Genomic DNA, 17,920 nt, shown 5'->3' on the forward strand with positions numbered 1-17,920 from the left:
TCCTACTTAATGTAGTGAGAGGACAGCCATGCAATTCTTGTAGGGCTACAACAGGCAGGAAGAATAAATGGGCCCCACAAAGGTTTATGGGAACCTATCAGTATAGAGTTTAACACATGATATCAAACAAAACCAAGGTATTTCCAGATATGTTCTTAACCTGTGTGGTTTAAAAAAATAAAAGTCAAGATTCTGCATTATGCTCCTGATCAAGTTAATTGGTATAAGGTCATGATGTGTAGTTATTAGGTTAAATATTATAAGATTGATAAGCCAGTTCCGTTTTCTGAGGTACCATTTACAGCTTTAAGTGAACATATACAGTTCCTGGTCCAAACAAAGGTACTTTTCTATAATAATAAACATTTACAGAGTCAAAGTTGCAAATTATTGGTCCTTGGACTTATTAAAACAAACCTCCTGATATTATAGGCAAGGACCTTGTCCTTATACCTGAAACCTATATGATTTTATACCCCAATAAATTCAATTTGAAAAAAAGAACTTTTTTCTTCTTGGTAATTAGGCATGGACCAAAATGTAACTTGATGACATTATACAGAATATGTACAGATGCAACCTAAAATTTTACAGTAGCTGGTATGGAACTGACTGACCTTTTTTCCTAAAAGCTGGGGTTGGCAAACTTTTTGTGTAAATGGTTAAATAATAAATATTAGGCTTTGGGATAAAAGGCAAAGTGTGGGATATGATACAGGTACTCACACAGCAGAGAGAAGACTCCTTCCTTGCCCCACCTTATTTCCCTGTTTGTCTCAGATGGCGGACACACTTTGTGCTCACTTGCCATCAGATGACACCTTCTCAGAAGCAGGGCCCTGACGAGGGGTATGTGACCCCTGGGATCATTTTCTTCCTCTGCTCCAGTGGCACCGGTGGGGTACCACCACTGCTGCCAGCAGTGGAGTCCCCAGTGTGTAGGCGCCAACCAGAACGGGCCCTCGGCAGCTGCAGTGCCCGGTTGCCAGTTGGAGGAGGCAGGCACTGGAAACACAGTGAGCAAGTGGGGCAGGAGGTGTTGGCCTGCCTTGGTCTTTGCAGCTCACAGTGATAGCCATTCAAGCAGTTCCCACAGACAATATGAAAACAGGAAGCAGGCCAGATTTGGTCGTAGTACGCCAGTACTTTCTCTATTCCTTGTACCTTCCAACTTCAGGCACTGCCTTCTGTGTCCCAGAGTAGTCAGCCAAAGCAGTTGTGTCCCAGGGCAGGCCTTAACGGGCTACTTCCTTTACAGGATCAAACCAGAAGATTGTATGGACTTTGGCATTTCTCTCCTCTTCTATGGCCTGTACTATGGTGTCCTTGAGCGGGACTTTGCAGAAATGTGTGCAGACTACATGGCATCTACCATAGGGGTGAGTTTACCTGGGCTCTTAATACTGCCTCCTGCCACCTGTCAAGAGTTCAAGATAGCATCACTTGTTTGACAGAAGAGATAAGCCATGTAAAATCCTTCAAGATGTAGGCAGTATGTATGGAGATTTCTTCCTTAAAATTTGGAAAGTCAGATCTCAGATGTCTCCTGGAATTTTTAACTTGAAGACGGTTATAGGAAAGAACCACTTTCCCCTGGAGGAAGTTACCATTCATTCACAAGTATTTATATGATTCCTACGTGCCTCAACACTGTATGTGCTGGAATGACAAAGGTGTAAAGAAATACATATGGTCCTTACCTAAGTGGAGTTTACTACTCTCTAGTGACAGAGAGGACTGTTGAAGTAATAAACAAGAATAAGCATAAAATTGTAATTTCAGTAAATATTATAAAGGAAATGTTCATGATGCAATGAACAAATATAGTACAGGCATTTGACTTAGTCTCAGGTTCAAAAATAGCTTTCCTGAAGAAGAGACTGCTGAACTGACTTGAGCAATGAGTAGGAGTTAATTAGATGAAGTGGGAAGTGAAGTGAAAATAGAGAAAACACCAGGCGTGAGAGTCCTGTAGTGGGAGAAAGGGTGGGCGTTCTGAGGAACTAAGGCTGATCCAGTTGTAGGGCTGAGGGTACAGTGAACTATCTGGAGACAGAGGCTAGACTACAAAACCCTCACAGGCTGAATGAAAGGTTGCGATGGTTGTACTAAAAAGACTGGGAAAAGACTCAGATTTGTGTTTTGAAAAGATCGTACTGGCTGCTGGGCAGAGAACAGATTGGAGAGGGGTCCACAGACGACAGTGGACCACCTGACCACCTGAGAGACAGTTAAATAGTCTGGGAAAGATGAAGGAAGTTGGGATTGGGCTAGAGATGGTGGACAGGGAGAGAAGAGCACTATTTGAGAAATATTTTGGAGGTAGATTTTATAGGACTTGGATTTAGATTGGTTCTGGAGCCTGAAGGAAAACCTGTGAAGGAAAGGTGGGTGTCAAAGCTGAGATTTCTAACTCGAACAACTCTTTGAATGGGGTGTTTTTTAGTGAGGTAGGAAATCCTGTCAGAGAACAAGTTGGAGACTGTGGAGAAATTCTTCAAGCTTAAAATGTGGGTAAAGTAACAGGCAATCTTAGAATTCCAAGTCAGTATTCCTATTTCTTTTTTCATAATGGAAATATGCCTTTGTTTTGCTGTTTATATTAATTATGTAAATAACACAGAAGTGTCCCCCATCTCAGTGTAATCCCATTAGACCCCATGCCAAGAAAAAACATTCCTACGTTTAATGGACATTTCTCCATTTCTCTGCTGAAATATATGTGACTGTCTGATGAAAGGGGCCTGAGAGGCCTTCGCAAGTTCTTGCCGCATCCTGGGCTGACAGCTTGAAGGAAATCCCTGGGAGAGTCTCAGGTTCTTTTGAGCATCCAGATACCAGTCTGCTTTTAGTCAGAAAATATCAGTGGAGACCAAGTGATAAGAACAGGAAAGGACTGGCACTGACTCTACGTGACGCGCCTCAGGAACTCTCCAAGGGCTTGAGGCAGTTTTGCAGACGGGCGAGTGTTTGCTGTGTGAATCGTATGTTCCTGTTACTGCAATCTCATCTGTGCCACAGGCCAGTAGGCTCAGGGCAATTTAGGTTTAAATAATACTCAGCCATCACCTCGGATACCTTTAGTCAGATATAGTTTTAGATCTAGGACTTTGTTGCTCAGTATTATGGGACAATTTACTTTTCCTATAATAGATAAAATTTAAAACAAAGTGTATTGGGTCACTTTATAGACAGCTTATAGGTTTTTTTTTTTAACAACCGCCTTATGTTTTAGCTTTATTTTGCTGACCCTTACACATGTGTGCAGGTTTCCAGTCTTTAACCAGCTCACTTCCCAGAAGAGATTTCTAGACCTTAGAAAATCTAATTACTAACTTCACTGGCAACAGCAGCTGTTCTCTAAGACTGCCTCTGTGGCAGAGCCAGCTTCTCAAAGTGACTCTTCTCAGTGTCCCTTCCTGTGTGTACCCTCTAGTGATTTCCTTTTCTTCTCATTCTGTTTTTACAGGACCAATTCTCTGATTTTCCCAGGTTGTTGCCAACTTTCTCTCAAGGTTATTATCAGCTGCCAATTTAAGCATAGCCTTAATTTCCTCAGGTGGGTCACTAGCAACCAATCCAGGGAATCCCTCTTCTGTCCAAATGGGACTGGGCTCAGAATTGATCCACAAGTTAGCTTCTCCTAGGGTATGAGCTGGACTTCTTTCCATTTTCTTGGGAAGAATTACTGGGTGCTCCAATAATTACGAGTGATAATCCCTAATAAGATAATTCCCTGATTATGACAGATTCCAGCTTTACCAAAAGACCTGGCAGGAGAATTTCTTGTAGGGTGGAGAGTGCCTCAAAAACCAGCTCTTGACCCCCTATATTCTCCTTTCTTCATGTAATCTAGTACCCCTGCCACTCCATGTTCATTCTTTAATATCCTGGCCCAAGAATAAGCCCACGTACTTTCCTGTACCTCTTAGCACAAAAACAGAAGGATCAAACAGTCAGTCACATTCGACTTTATGGAAAACTTCAGTCATCTTCAGAGTACTCTCTTTGATGCACTACACCTATCGAGATACTTTTTTAAATCTGCATAATATTCCACTGTATGTGTATAGCACAGTTTCAGTCCTGACCACCTTTTATAGTCTTCTGTGCATTCAACGGTCGAAACCCCTGCCCCGGAGAGTCGGAGAGGCTGCTGCAGCTGTTCCGCCCACCGGGTCAGGGACCGGGTCTTGTTCTTCACTTGCTTCCCCTTTGAGAGTGGTTTGACCTACAAAGATCTGTGATTTATTAATGTCAGGGTTCTTAGAATTGGGACCGGGAGGTTTTATAAGTGTATTAGCAAGCTTTCTCAATTCCTTTTCACTGTTCTACAGCACTCTGTTTATTGTTGAGCACCTCTTTGGTTCGTCTAATGAGGAGAAACTTGTAACATGAACTGAAGTTAACACTCTTCTTATGATGAGCCTAGGGAACCTTGGATATTTGGGGATTTTTTTCCAGCTTGTCACTGTGAGATCATAAGCTTGTGACAGCCAGTCAGTCTAGTTTCTATTCACACCCAAAAGTCATGTTGGGATGGGGTGGAGGAGGGTGGAGGGTTGTGAAATAAGCCTATTTATGGGGCTTCTTCCAGGCAGGCTAGTAACACAGTGTTCGTCTGCACTGCGTCTACCTCACACTTTGTTCTTCGGAGCAGTTTCTGTACCGCAGAGTTACCTCCTCAGTGGCCCCATATAGCATCAGGATAGGACTAGCTGCCCATTCCTGAAGTAGTGGAAAGAGCTTGGGGGTTAGAGTCAGGCAGACCTGGTTTCAAATTCTAATCCACTTTTAATTAGCTATGTACTCTGGAGCAAGTAACTTGACCTCTCTGATCTTGTTTTCTTAGCTGTAATAATATTACCAGACTGATAGAATTGTTGGAAGGAACAGATAGTTAATATAAAGCATTTTGCAGAGTTTGCAACATCGCCCAGTCCTGCTTTTCTTTTTGTTGCTGATATTTTCTGTCTCCTCTGCTAACATTTTCTTTTCTTAAATGTTATTGTTCCTCTGAGCTCAAACCAAAGTCATTCTTCTCTACTGTTTACCAGGGTATTTCTCTTTTCTTTTTCTGTGGCTTCCAGATTTCTAATCCAGAACTCCTTTCTGACTTTTATAATTCAGCTGTCTACTTGCCATCATTAGTCTGTCCACTTCTCTCAATTTTTACTGCCATCAAATGAGCCCAAGCCATCCCCTTAGTACAGGCCTCCGTCATCTGTTGCTTTTGAGGAATTGTAATTCTCTGTTAGCTGTCCTCTCCGAGTCCTCTTCGGCCTTGTCTCCAATTCATTTTTCACACAGAAGACAGGGTGATCTTTTTAAAAAATTGAGTCTGGTTATGTTTTCTTTACTTAAGTAAAACCCTTAGATGTTTTCCATTTCATGTACAGAATTTTTCATGTGGCTGATAAGGTCTTACCGCTTTCCCTTCGTCTTCGTCTGACACTCTGCCCACATTAGGTTCCTTTCCACTTCTCAAGCGCATCAAGCCTCGGTGCCTCTTTTCCTTTCTGCCCACCTTCATCTCGTTAACTGCCACCCAGCCTTTCCCTCTCAGCCTAAAATGCTGCACAAATAAGGGTTCACAGAGGACCTAGGCTTAGGTAGGAGCCCTTTCATTGCAGTGTTCTTTTACAGCCCTTTTACTGCCTTTTAATAATTCTTATTTTACCCTTTTAATAATTAGTTCTCATATTCACATATATGAATATATGAATATGAATAAACAAAATGTCAGTCTTCCCCAGCTGTAGGTTTCATGAGGTCAAAGGCCAGGTCTGTGTTTTTCTGCATTATATCCCAAGAACCTTGTCCAGTGGCTGGCACGTACTTACTAGGTGCCCAATATATTTTGGTGGAAGGAAGGAAGAGTTTGGGTGGATTGCTGAAGGTCATCAGGACAGTAACAGAGGACTGAAATTAGGTCTAATTCTGACACACCATGTGGCCCCTTGAGCCCTTTTCACTGAGGAATCAGGCTCTTGAAGTTAAACTGAAATCCGCCTCCTGTACTTCACCCAGCTTACCCTCAGTGTCTCCTGTCTGGTTTCTGTGCACTGTGGGATTGCTGGGGCTTTCCTGACTTGACTGGATTACCTGATGACTTTGTGGAAACGTGAGGAGTTTGATCCTGTCTGCCTGCTGCCACATTAGCCTTGTGAGGAGAACTCAAGAAACTAGGACCTAACAGACATGATCCTGGGTTTCCCTCCTTACTGTAGTTCCCTTTGGGCCTGCATCTTTTGCTCCAGTATCCTGGAGGGCAGAGCTTGGGGAGGATTTAAGGGAAGGCTCTTCCTCAGAGCTCTAACATATCTCCTGCATTGGAGTGTTCCTGTTTTGTTACTGTCAGCAGTGCTGTGGGCTAGAGGGAGTGGTCCTGTTCCTGGGCTACATGATTGTACAGGGACTCAGTGCCAGAGTGCTCAGACCTTCCGGTCTTTCTCAGTTCAGTTGATGTGCCTAGAAATTCTAAGTCAGAACACATTTCAGAACCATAAGGCTATTGAGCTCTGGATGGGTGTTTCTCAGAGGTTCCCACCACCACCACCACCACCACCACCACCAGTACCAGTACTAACATTCTCATATTCCAGCTTTGATAATTGTATAGTTAGTGGACTCCCATGGGACTCGGTCCTGTCCTCTGACTCTAGCTTATCCTTTTCCACTATCTTCTGCACTCTTGATAAATCAGAACCTTTTGAATAACTGCTTCTCAGGGAGCTAAGTAGCTAATCATTCTGCAGCTTCAGTAAATACTGATGCAACCCCTTGGGAAGAAGCTAGAGAGTCTGGATCCTAGTCCCACTGTGTTTTCAGTGTTCTGCGATAGTAAGAGAGCTCACCTTGAGCCACTTCAGACAGTTTTGCAAGAGGGTGAGGTGGGGGTGAATGCAGAAAGCTCTGTATCCATGGATTGTTGGAGCAGTGTGACAGCTGTGCTCAATGAATTTTATACATTCTTTCTTAGGCCTGATCGCCCCAGGAAACTGCCCTCTGGCATTATTGCAGGTTTAAGTCAAGCAGGAGAAGTAAGGCAGCCAATAGATTAGGAGACTTCTTGCAGACAGAATGAGGACTCAGGCTATGTCAAAGCCAAGGGGCAAGGGTCCATCACCCCCTTTCTCCATAGCTCCCCAAGTCCTTCCTTGAGGCCCCCTCGTGACCATGCCTATCTTAGATTGTAACTCCCTTGAAGAATCTTACCCGTCATTGGCTAACCGGTCACACACTGGGGGCCAGGCAGGGGGAAGTAAAAGGGGGCGGAGGTGGCGCCCCTGCCAAGAAGAGAAACTTTGTCTCCGTAGTGGCTTATGGTTCCAAGGTCTCTTTACTCAGCCTTAGCCATGGGGAGTTACAGCTTCTGAAACCAGGCAAGGCGGTTCCCAACACTCTGCCTTCTCCCTTTGAGGACTCTTGGGATCAGGTAGCAGTTCCAATGACTAAAAGAGGCTGTTCCTCAGAAGGGCAGCTTGGAGTGAGGGGAGCCCCCAGCTTCGGCGGAGGTTCCGGCGGGCGTGGCTGTGTCTGCTCTGGTGTCCCGCCGCCATCCTCCTCGCCGCCTGACCCAGCAGCATGTGCCGGCCTCCCTCCACTGCTGCTCCTCACCCGGCTCAGGGCTTTGGCTTTTTCAGAAGATAGTGTCTTGGAATCAAAGGAAGAACAGAGAAAACTCAATTAAGAAAACACATGAAGGATAAGTACCCTTAATCTACAGATAAAATTATAATAATAAATGCAGTCTTTTAAAAACCCGATTATACATTTTTATAAGATGTAAAGCTATAGAGATTAGTTGTACAACAATGTGAATATACTTAAAATGAACTATATATTTAAAAATAGTTAAAACAGAGAGAGACGGCTCCCGCAGTTTGGGGAATAACTTAGCACATGGGTCCTGGCAGCTGTTTCCACAGAGCAGTTCTACTCCCAGAGCCACCAACCCCAGACTCTCCTCAAGTGTCTCTAGTCCACTCTGCCCTCCCTTTGCCAGCACCCAGGGAATTCCAGTCAAGGTGGTGGCATAGACAGACATGAGTTGCCTCTTAGCACAACCACATCAAAATTACAACTAAAAAAATAGAGCAGCCATCACTCAGAACCTTCAGAAATTGAGTTGAATGGAAGTCCGACAACTACCGAATTACAGAAACCACATCCATCCAGACTGGTGGGAGGAGTGCAGATGCAGAATGGCCGATCCCACACCCATGTGAGGTGGATAAAAATTGGGGAGGGACATCTCAGGAGAAAGGAGTCTGGCGCAAAAACCAGCGGGGATTGAGTTGGTGGAAGAAACCGGTGGAGCCCCAAACATTTCCTCTTAAAGAACCCACACACGGACTTACTCAGATTTACTTCCTCTGAGTTCCAGCACTGGGATAGCAGCTTGAAAGGCCTCAGTGGCATACTGAGAGAAACTGGGGTGTCTGGCATCAGTGCATGCAGAAGCCGTTGTCCCTTTTCTGAGCCCTCCTTCCATAGAACCACTGAACCAGTAAACTAACGGTGGTGTTTGACCCGCCTTGGATATCCCTAGCGACTCTGCCCCACCCAACTTAAGGGTCCACCCAAGCTGCTTTTCCGTATGCATGGTTGGTCTTGGCTCACACTGCACAACTTCCTAAATCGTCTCAAACAAGCACTAGCCAGCATCAGTGAGCCCCAGGCCCAATACTAGCAGCAGCTGGTCTAGATTCACAGCTTGGCTTTGTCTGGGAATCTCCAAGCCCAGCACAAGGAACAGCCCTCTCACGTTGCTTTATAGCTCAAGCAGGCAAAGCACAGGTGGAGGCTTACCTTGGCCTGCACCACCCAGGACACCCCAGGGTCACCGGGCCTAGTAGACAGCTACAGACCAACCCATCAGAGTACCACCACCCTGCCCCTGAACAGTTGATTCTCCACGGAGGGTGGAGGTTGGTGGTAAGTGGTCACAGCCAATCCTTGCAGCTGACTGGCCTGGGTTAATCCCTCCCATTGATCTGCCAATAGCAATCAAGGCTCAACTACAAGAAGAGGGTGTACTCAGCCCACTTTGAGTACTCAGCTTGGTTGATAGGGGAGGTCATGCTACTGGACCCTACAGGGCACCTACTACATTAGGCCACATGACCAAGACACAGAATCAAAGCAGTTCTAATACATAGAAAAAAACACAGGGAGACTGCCAAAACGAGGAGACAGAGACACGTGGTACGAATGAAAGAACAGATCAAAACTACAGAAAAAGAGCTGAATGAAATGGAGATAAGCAATTTACCAGATGCACAGTTCAAAAAACTGGTTATAAGGATGCTCAAGGAACTTAGGATCTCAACAGCATAGAAAAGATCCAGGCAAATCATAGGGTGCACTAATTAAAACAATTTACAGAGAAACAACAGTAGAGTGGATGAAGCTGAGAATCCAATCAATGATTTGGAACATAAGGAAACAAAAAACAACCAATCAGAACAAGAAAAAAAAAAGAATCCAAAAAAAATTAGGATAGTATAAACAGCCTCTGGGACAACTTCAGGAGGTCCAAGGTTCACATCATAGGGGTGCCAACAGAAGAAAGAGCAAGAAATTGCAAATCTATTTGAAAAAATAATTAAAGAACTTCCCTAGTTTGGTGAAGGAAATAGACATGCAAGTCCAGGAAGCACAGAGAGTCCCAAACAAGATGGATGCAAAGAGGCCCACTCCAAAACACATCATTATTAAAATGCCAAATGTTAAGGATAAAGAGAGAATCTTAAAAGCAGCAAAAGAAGTTAGTTATCTACAGGGGAGTTTGCATCAGACTGTCAGCTGATTTCTCAAAAGAAACTCTGCAGGCTATAAGGGACTGGCAAGAAATGTTCAAAGTCATGAAAAGTGGGGACCTACAGCCAAGACTGCTTTACCCAGCAAAGCTGTCATTCAGAATCAAGGGGCAGATAAAGACCTTCCCAGACAAGAAAAAACAGCAGTGAGTTCATCATCACCAAACTATTGTTATATGAGATATTAAAGGAACTTATTAAAAAGATTAAAACTATGAATAATAAAATGGCAATAAATACATCTATCAACAATTGAATATAAAAAACAAACTAAGCAAACAAGAACAGAGACAGAATCACAGAACCCGTATTCATTTTGATGGTCACCAGCCATTTTTTCCCACATGGTATCTATTTTTTATTCTTTTCATCATTTTTTCCACTTCAATCATTTTTAAGTGTATGATTTAGTACCTTAATTACATTCACAGTGTTGTGTAACTGTCACCCCAAGCAGAAACTTTACCCCTTAAGCCGTAACTTCTTGTCCTGTCGTCCTAACCCTAATTTACTTTGTCTTTATGAATTTGCCTGTTCTAGGTATTTTATATAAATGGAGTCATATAATATTTGTCCTTTTGTGTCTGCTTATTTCACCTTCTTTAGGTTGTCAAGGTTCGTGCATGTTGTAGCATGTTTCAGAACTTCATTTTTTTTTAATTTAATATTTTTTATTTATTTATTTTTAGAGAGGAAGGGACGGAGAGAAATATCAATGTATGGTTGCCTCTCGTGAGTTCCCTGCTGGGAACTGGCCTGCAACCTAGGCGTGTGCCCTGACTGGGAATCAAACCACGATCGTGTGGTTCGCAGGCCCGTGCTCAATCTACTGAGCTACACTAGCCAGGACAAGAGCTTCATTATTATTATTTTTTTTATTTACTTATTTATTTTAATCCTCACCTGAGGATATGTTTTTTTGTTTTTTTTAAATTTTTTATTGATTATGCTGTTACAGTTGTTCTATTCCCCCCTTCATTCCCCTCCACCCTACCCCCCATCCCCACCATTACCCCCCCTTTAGTTTATGACCATGTCTCAATTCCTTTAGATTCTATATTTCCCATGCTATTCTTGCCCCCCCATCTATCTTCTATCTACTTCTATTTTCTATGCTACTTATTTTCTGTACCTTCTCCCCCCTTCTCTTCCTCCCACTCCCCTGTTGCTAACCCTCCTTGAGATCTTCATTTCTATGTTTCCACTCCTGATCTAGCTGTCCTTTTAGTTTGCTTTCATTTTAGGTGTGGTTGTTAATAACTGTGAGTTTGTTGTCCTTTCACTGTTCATGTTTCTTTAACTTTTCTTAGATAAGTCCCTTTAACATTTCATATAATAAGGGCTTGGTGATGATGAACTCCTTGAATTTGATCTTATCTGAGAAGCACTTTATCTGTCCTTCCATTCTAAATGAAAGTTTTGCTGGATAGAGCAATCTTGGATGTAGGTCTTTAGATTTCATGACTTGGAATACCTCTTTCCAGCCCCTTCTTGCCTGTAAGGTGTCTTTTGAGAAATCCGCTGACAGTCTGATGGGGACTCCTTTATAGGTGATTGTCCCCTTAGCTCTTGCTGCTTCTAGGATTCTCTCCTTCATTTTAATTTTGGCTAATGTAATGATGATGTGCCTTGGTGTGTTCCTTCTTGGGTCCCACTTCTTTGGGACTCTCTGAGCTTCCTGGATTTCCTGGAAGTCTATTTCCTTTGCCAGATTGGGGAAATTCTCCTTTATTATTTGTTCAAATAATTTTTCCACTGGTGGCTGTGCCTTTCCCCCTTCTGGTACCCCTATAATTCGGGTGTTGGAGCATTTAAAGATGTCCTGGAGGTTCCTAAGACTCTCCTCATTTCTTCAAATTCTTGCTTCTTGACTCTTTTCTGTTTGGCCATTATTTGCTTTCTTCTGGTCCACTCCATTGATTTGAGTCCCAGTTTCCTTTTCATTGCTATTGGTGTCCTGTGCAATTCCATTCATTTCAATTAGTTTCGCCTTCATATATTTGTCTAATTTGTCGGTATAATCAACCAGTTCTGTGAGGATCCTGATCACCAATGTTTTAAACTGTGTGTCTGTGAGTTTTGCTATTTCTTCATTGCTTAGATCTATTGGCTCTGGGGCTCTGAGATCCTCCTGCGCCATTCTTGGTCTGTTCCGGCCCTTTAAGTGTGAGAAGCGGCACCTTGGATTCCCAGGTTGCTGGTTTGTGACGCTGTATGTGGGGGCGTGGTCAGAGCGGGGAAATGGCGCCCCCCTCTGCTGTTTCTCACAGCTGGGTGCGGAGGAGCAGCGCCTTAGGTGGTTCACCTGGGCCGGGCCACTCAGAGTCGCTGGGTTATTACGCTGTATGTGGAGGTGGGGTCAGAGCAGGGAAATGGCAGCGCCCTCCACTGCCTTGCCGTGGGGACCTGCCGGCCAGGTCCAACCGCCCACTCCCTCGCCTGTCCACCTGCGCACAAATGCGCGACCTCAGTCAACACGCTGCCCCGCTGTCTCCCCCGCGGTCGCTCACTAGGTCCAACCCTGCGCCTGGATTCCGCATCTGGATTCCGCGCCTGAGTCCGTCTGACCGAGTTTTCCTGTGCAACCCCGCTTCACCAGCCGCTGGTTTCGCCCCTTACCGGTCAGGCTGAAGAATTTGTTGTTAATGGACTTCCGAAAAGTTCAATTTTCCGTGTTCTGGCTGTGTTTTCTGTTGCTAATATTTAGTTGTCTCTAAACTTGGTTGTGTGAGAAGGCATGGCACATCCACCTATGCCTCCATCTTGGCGGAAGTCTCGAGCTTCATTATTTTTAATGACAGAATAATATTCCATTGTGTGGATATACCACATTTTGTTTACCCATCTATTTATTGATGGACATATGGATTATTTCCACCTTCTGGCTATTGTGAGTAGTGCTGTGATGAACACTGGCCTACCAGTGTGTGTTTAGCCCCTGTTTTCATTTTTTGGGAGGTATATACCAAAGAATGAGATTGCTGTGTCATATGGTGATTTTTTTGTGTAACTTTAAAAAAAAGATTTTATTTATTTATTTTTAGAGAGAGGGGAAGAGAAGGAGAAAGAGAGGGAGAGAAACATCAATGTGTGGTTGCCTGTTACGTATGCACACCAACTGGAGACTAACCCAAAACCCAGGCATGTGCCCTGACCAGGAATTGCACTGGCAACCCTTTGATTCTCAGGCCAGCACTCAATCCACTGAGCTATACCAGCTAGGGCTCTTTGTGTAACTTTTAGAGGAAGTGCCAGACTCTTTGCTTCTTTAATTATGAATGATACTTAAATGAATATCTCTGTGTGAAGATTTTTTGACATTTGTATTTATTTATTTAAAATCCTTGAAGTGAAATTAATGGGGGAAAAGTGTGTGACAGTTGGGGACACTGTGCCAAATGCTATCCAAAAGGATTGAACCTCTTTTGCTGCTGCCACAAGTATCTGAGAATGCCCTTATCACAAAACAGCATTGCTCTGAGTATTTCGGTTTTGAATCTTAGAGATGTTGTCCATGTCTGTGGAACCATAGTCGGGCCACAGGGTGGCTTACCTGACATAGCTCCTGGTCTCCAGCCCTGGGTCCTTTTCCCTACCATTCTTCTTGTCCCTGAGGCTGACCCAGCCTAGTTGTGAGGTCCTATTAGATCTGACCTCCCAACCCATCTCTGGTGTGTCCCTTTCTCCCCATTTGCCCAGCAAGGATGAGGTCAATTTGGTGAATAAAAGATGTCCTTTGGTTTTGTGACCACCCCTGCAACTTTGCTTTCTTGCTTAGAGGACGTCAGGTCTCTGTGGTGGGTTCCCACTGTGTCTGATTCTCACATCTTCCTGTCTTTTCCCTGTGTTGTTCTCTCCCAGTTCTACAGCGAGTCAGGCATACCTACCAAACACCTCTCGGACAGCATGTGTGCCGTGTGTGGCCAGCAAATCCACGTGGATGTCAGTGAAGAAGGCATCATCGAGAACACGTACAGGCTATCTTGCAATCACGTGTATCCTGCCTAGAGCTCCTGGGCCACATGCACACTGCAGTCAAGGAGGGAAGGGGGACATGGTGCCCCAACTGTAGAGTGTAGGAGAGTCACCAGAGGGCAGACATTTGGGTGGTATTCCTTGCTAGAGAAGCCGACACCCAGGAATGGCCCCTGCAGCCCTGCTCATTATTCCCTACCAATGGGAGCCACTGTTATGTAAATTGTATTCTCAGCTTGGATGGATCAGAGAGGAGCCTGAAGCTGCACTGGCTGCCCCAAGATTGGATGGGTCACAGGGGCAGGCAGAGTATCCTCTTACTGCATCCCTGTGTCACAGTCAGATCTCCCTGAATAACACTTCTAAGATGTGTCATGTACTTAGCTCTCATTCTCTGCCATGTATTATGTTATCCACACTTTTCCCCAGAATGACTGTGTAAGGTAGAGATCATTATTCTCACTTCACATATGAGCAAAAAGGTTCAGAGAAAAGAGACTTGCCCAAGATTATACAGCTGATAAGGGGTGAAGCCAGGCTTTTGAACCTTTCTCAAGAGCTAGTGCATGGGCGTCTTAAAGGCTGGCGCAGAGCTGGAGTGGCCACCCTGGCTGCCCACCATCATTTCCCTTGACCAGTGGTGCTCAGATTCCACGAGTTCTGCATCCGAGGCTGGTGCATTGTGGGAAAGAAGCAGACGTGTCCCTACTGCAAAGAGAAGGTAGATCTCAAGAGGATGTTCAGCAACCCGTATCCTTTGTTTGGGTTCTTTTTGGGAGTGGGCAGTGGGAAGAAAGCAGTGGCCATGGCGACCAGGCATTTGAGTCCTGCTGGGGCCCTCCCTCCTGCCCGCAGTCTGGTCCATGTCCACCATTCTGTTCGGCCTCAGGTCTAAGAAAGTTGGGGGTGGAACATGGGGCAGGACTAATGCCTCAGCTTCTCATCATCATTCTAGAATCCTCAAGGATAAGTTGGTAGTTATGGCACCTACACTGCTTGCTTACTATATTCTTGGTACTATGTTAAATGATCCACTCATAATTAATGTCACTTAATTCTCAAGCAACTTTACAGCCTGGGTGATATTCTCATTTTACAGATGAAACAGTTGGAGATTGAATAACTTGCTCCATGTTACATGACTAATGGGTGATGATGCCTTGTCTATGGCATGCAGGGTTAGAGACCATGGTGGTCTTGCCTGTGCAGGGCCTGCAAGGTGCAGGGATGGCTGAGGGACTCCCCCTCCCTATCCACTATGAACACACGGCCTGTGCTCCTCTGAGCTACCACTTCCTACCCTGCCAGCCTTCCCCACTCCTCCCCCTCCTCCTCCTCCTCCTCACAGCCTGTCAGAAAGAACCCAGCTGCTTGTCTGCCTGCCCCCTTCACTTCCCAGGGGATCCAGAGAGCCAGCTTCCTCCCCTCTGTTCCCGGCTTCCCTTTTCCTCTGTGTTATGGTTCCCTGTTCCCTGGACACTGGCTGGGCTGTGTGGGAGCCAGTGCATTCCCAGTACATTTGCATAGTCTCTGAACAAGAGGCGGGCCCTTTTAGGTTCCTTGCCTGGTTCTTGCAGGGACTAGTTTAGGAACAGCTAAGTAACTCCGTGGTCAAGCTGATGCTTGGGGCTTCCCTTCGTTCTCAGACACTAGGCCGGTCTTCTCTTTCTGATGCCTTTGGAGAGGTTCTGTCCCTCCCCCAAGTCTCAGGAGGTCAACCTGTTCTTTGCCCAGAATTGAAATCCCAGGCTTCCTTTCCTGGTGTCTTGCCTATTGTTTAGCTATAAAGCAAAATGAAGGGAACTCATCACCAGTGCCGCTGGGCCTCAGCAGGACCTGGTGCTTAGTGCCTCTGGGTGGGGATTTCCTGGGGCCTCTGCCAGGGCTTATCTCCTGTGTAGCCTTGTGTTCCCTTCTTCCTGTCCCTAGACTCAGCCTCTCCCTTGCCCTAGAAAAAGTGCCCTCTGGGGCCTTACAAGAACCTTCGGGGTTGTGTTATTTAACCCCCAGCTTCCCTGCAGCCACTGGCACAGGTGCGTTCACAGCAGCCTTGGGTTGTGCTCTCTCACACTGCCAGTCCTGTCCCAGGGAAGCTGTTGCAGGGGCGACCCTCTCTGCATGTCGGTCGTGGAGACTTCGTTTCACCTCTCCACCCCATCTTCTGCACTCTTCCCTTCCGCCCTCCCTCCGCTTTTCTCTGGGTTTAGCCTTTTATTCCAACATGGGAAGGCTGGTGAGACTTTCTAGAAAGTAGGCTGATTTTGTGGCGCAACTGGAAAGTGTGGGCAGTCCCAGGGAGGACACGGGCAAACCCACCCTTTAGACCAACCTTAGTTGCTCTATGCATGGCCTCTTTCCTTTAACACACTGGCAGCTGGGAGAGGCCTCACGTCATGTATGGGCAGCTGCTGGATTGGCTTCGATACTTGGTAGCCTGGCAGCCTGTCATCATTGGCCTGGTACAAGGCATCAACTACATCCTGGGCCTGGAATAGTCAGACAGAAGAGCATCCACCCACCATGGACCTCAGGGCACACTTCTTTCTGCCCTTCAAGACCTCCTGGGGGGAACTACTCAAGGGGCACTTGGGCCATTCAGGACCCTTCTGGCTGTGACGGGGCTGGGGAGGGATATGATGGCGAGCTAGCCAGTGGGGCTGTCAGCAGCGGGGGCTTTTTAAAAGAAAACTATTTTGATGAATATATTTAAAAACCTTTTATATTGTGGAGCATAAGAATTGCCCCAACTCCTCCAGGCCTTGTCCTTCCTGTTTGAGCAGGGCAGGAGCAAAGCCACATTTTTGGTTTAAAGGAGCCCTCTTGCCTCTGGCCGAGAGCCTCAGCCTACCCCCTTCCTTCCCTTGCTCCGTGGGGCTGGCACACTCTGTGTGAGGAGCTGAAGCCCCGCGACTGGCGACAGACAAGCACTGAGAGGTGAGGTGTCCTCTGTCTGTCCCTGTGCGGGAGCCCTGGGCTGCTTGAGGCAAGTGGAGCCTTGTGACTTTTCCAGTGAGGGAAGCCGCGGCACCTCAGAAGGCACTGAGGCTCGGTTCGTGGTCAGCCAGAAGCAGTAACAGCTTGGGTAACCTGCCCCGCGCGGGACCCTGCTCAGCCAGGGTTGGAGGCCTGGAAGTGGTGCCAGGAAGTGGTGACATGTGCCAAAGGCCCTTTTGCCACATCACTTCCTTCCCTGAAAGCCTGGGTGAGTGTGTGTACGTGCATCTGAATGGGCGTGGCAGAGGGACTGTGAGAAACATGAGACTTGTCCCTGTCAGCAGTGTTCCTTGGAAGCTGGCAGGGGATTCCCAGGCCAGGGAGGATCCCTGTGTCAGCCTCGTCGTTCAGGGACCCTGCCTGGGCCTGCCAGCAAGAGTTGGGGTGAGTGGGAGGAGGGGAAGGCCCGGGTGAGTATGGCTTCTGAAAAGGGGTTCCAGGGAGACAGACCCCAGCTCTGGTCCTAGGAGTTTTGAAGGACGTAGGAGGGCAGACATGGGCCTTCCGCATTGTGCTCCTAGGGAGTACGGCCCAGCTGGGCCGACCCCTTCAAGGGCAGCAAGAACCGAGGAAGATCTTGTCACTCTATTCTTAATAAAGCTCCATGAGCTGGGTTGGAAAGTTGAACATTATCTTGCTTTTCTTTTCCCCACCTCCTTCCCTGGGGTCCTCAGGGGTGTGTTGGCTGCCTTTTGCTGTTCCCATTGGAGAGCTGGGGCCCCGGTTGGCACTGCACAGCATCTCTGGGAGTGGTGGAATGTCAGGCTCCTGCGCTGTGGCAGAAGGGGCCCTGGGGCATCCCTGGGTGGCCGTGTCCTCACCACCTGAGGTCAGTCTCATGAGGTCATCCTCAACTTCGGTTCTCTTACTCAGTGTGGCTTCTCATGGTTCCCTACTGCTCGTGCCCGTCTGAATTCAGAGCGCGAAGAAGGGGCTGGGTGAAGGGCCCAGGAGTCATCCTTTCACTGTTGTCCCCTCAACTCCCACATCAGGCTCATGTGAGAAGCTGAGGCCCAGCTGTTCAAGGCTCGCTCTTCATATTTCACCAGTCCTGAGTCCCATGACCTCTCAGCAGCCTAACTCTGGTCTTGGTGATGCTCTGAAGCAGAAGCCTGTCTCCTGTCCAT

The 17,920-nt window shown here is 46.4% G+C and overlaps 1 protein-coding gene across 1 annotated transcript in view; it reads left to right on the forward strand.

Annotated features, from left to right (window-relative positions):
- The window catches only part of RNF121 (ring finger protein 121), a 72,737-nt gene extending 56,437 nt beyond the window's left edge, over positions 1-16,300 (forward strand). Inside the window, exons 6-9 of the mRNA XM_037135682.2 lie at positions 1,259-1,379; positions 13,686-13,819; positions 14,448-14,549; positions 16,174-16,300. Coding sequence (XP_036991577.1) covers positions 1,259-1,379; positions 13,686-13,819; positions 14,448-14,549; positions 16,174-16,294 — 478 coding nt within the window. The 3' untranslated portion in view covers positions 16,295-16,300. The remainder of the gene's footprint in view (positions 1-1,258; positions 1,380-13,685; positions 13,820-14,447; positions 14,550-16,173) is intronic.
- The last annotated feature ends 1,620 nt before the right edge of the window (positions 16,301-17,920 follow it).

This window comes from Artibeus jamaicensis, unplaced genomic scaffold (assembly GCF_021234435.1).
Source record: "Artibeus jamaicensis isolate MK-2021 breed Jamaican fruit bat unplaced genomic scaffold, CSHL_Jam_final contig_64, whole genome shotgun sequence".
Lineage (NCBI taxonomy): Eukaryota > Metazoa > Chordata > Mammalia > Chiroptera > Phyllostomidae > Artibeus > Artibeus jamaicensis.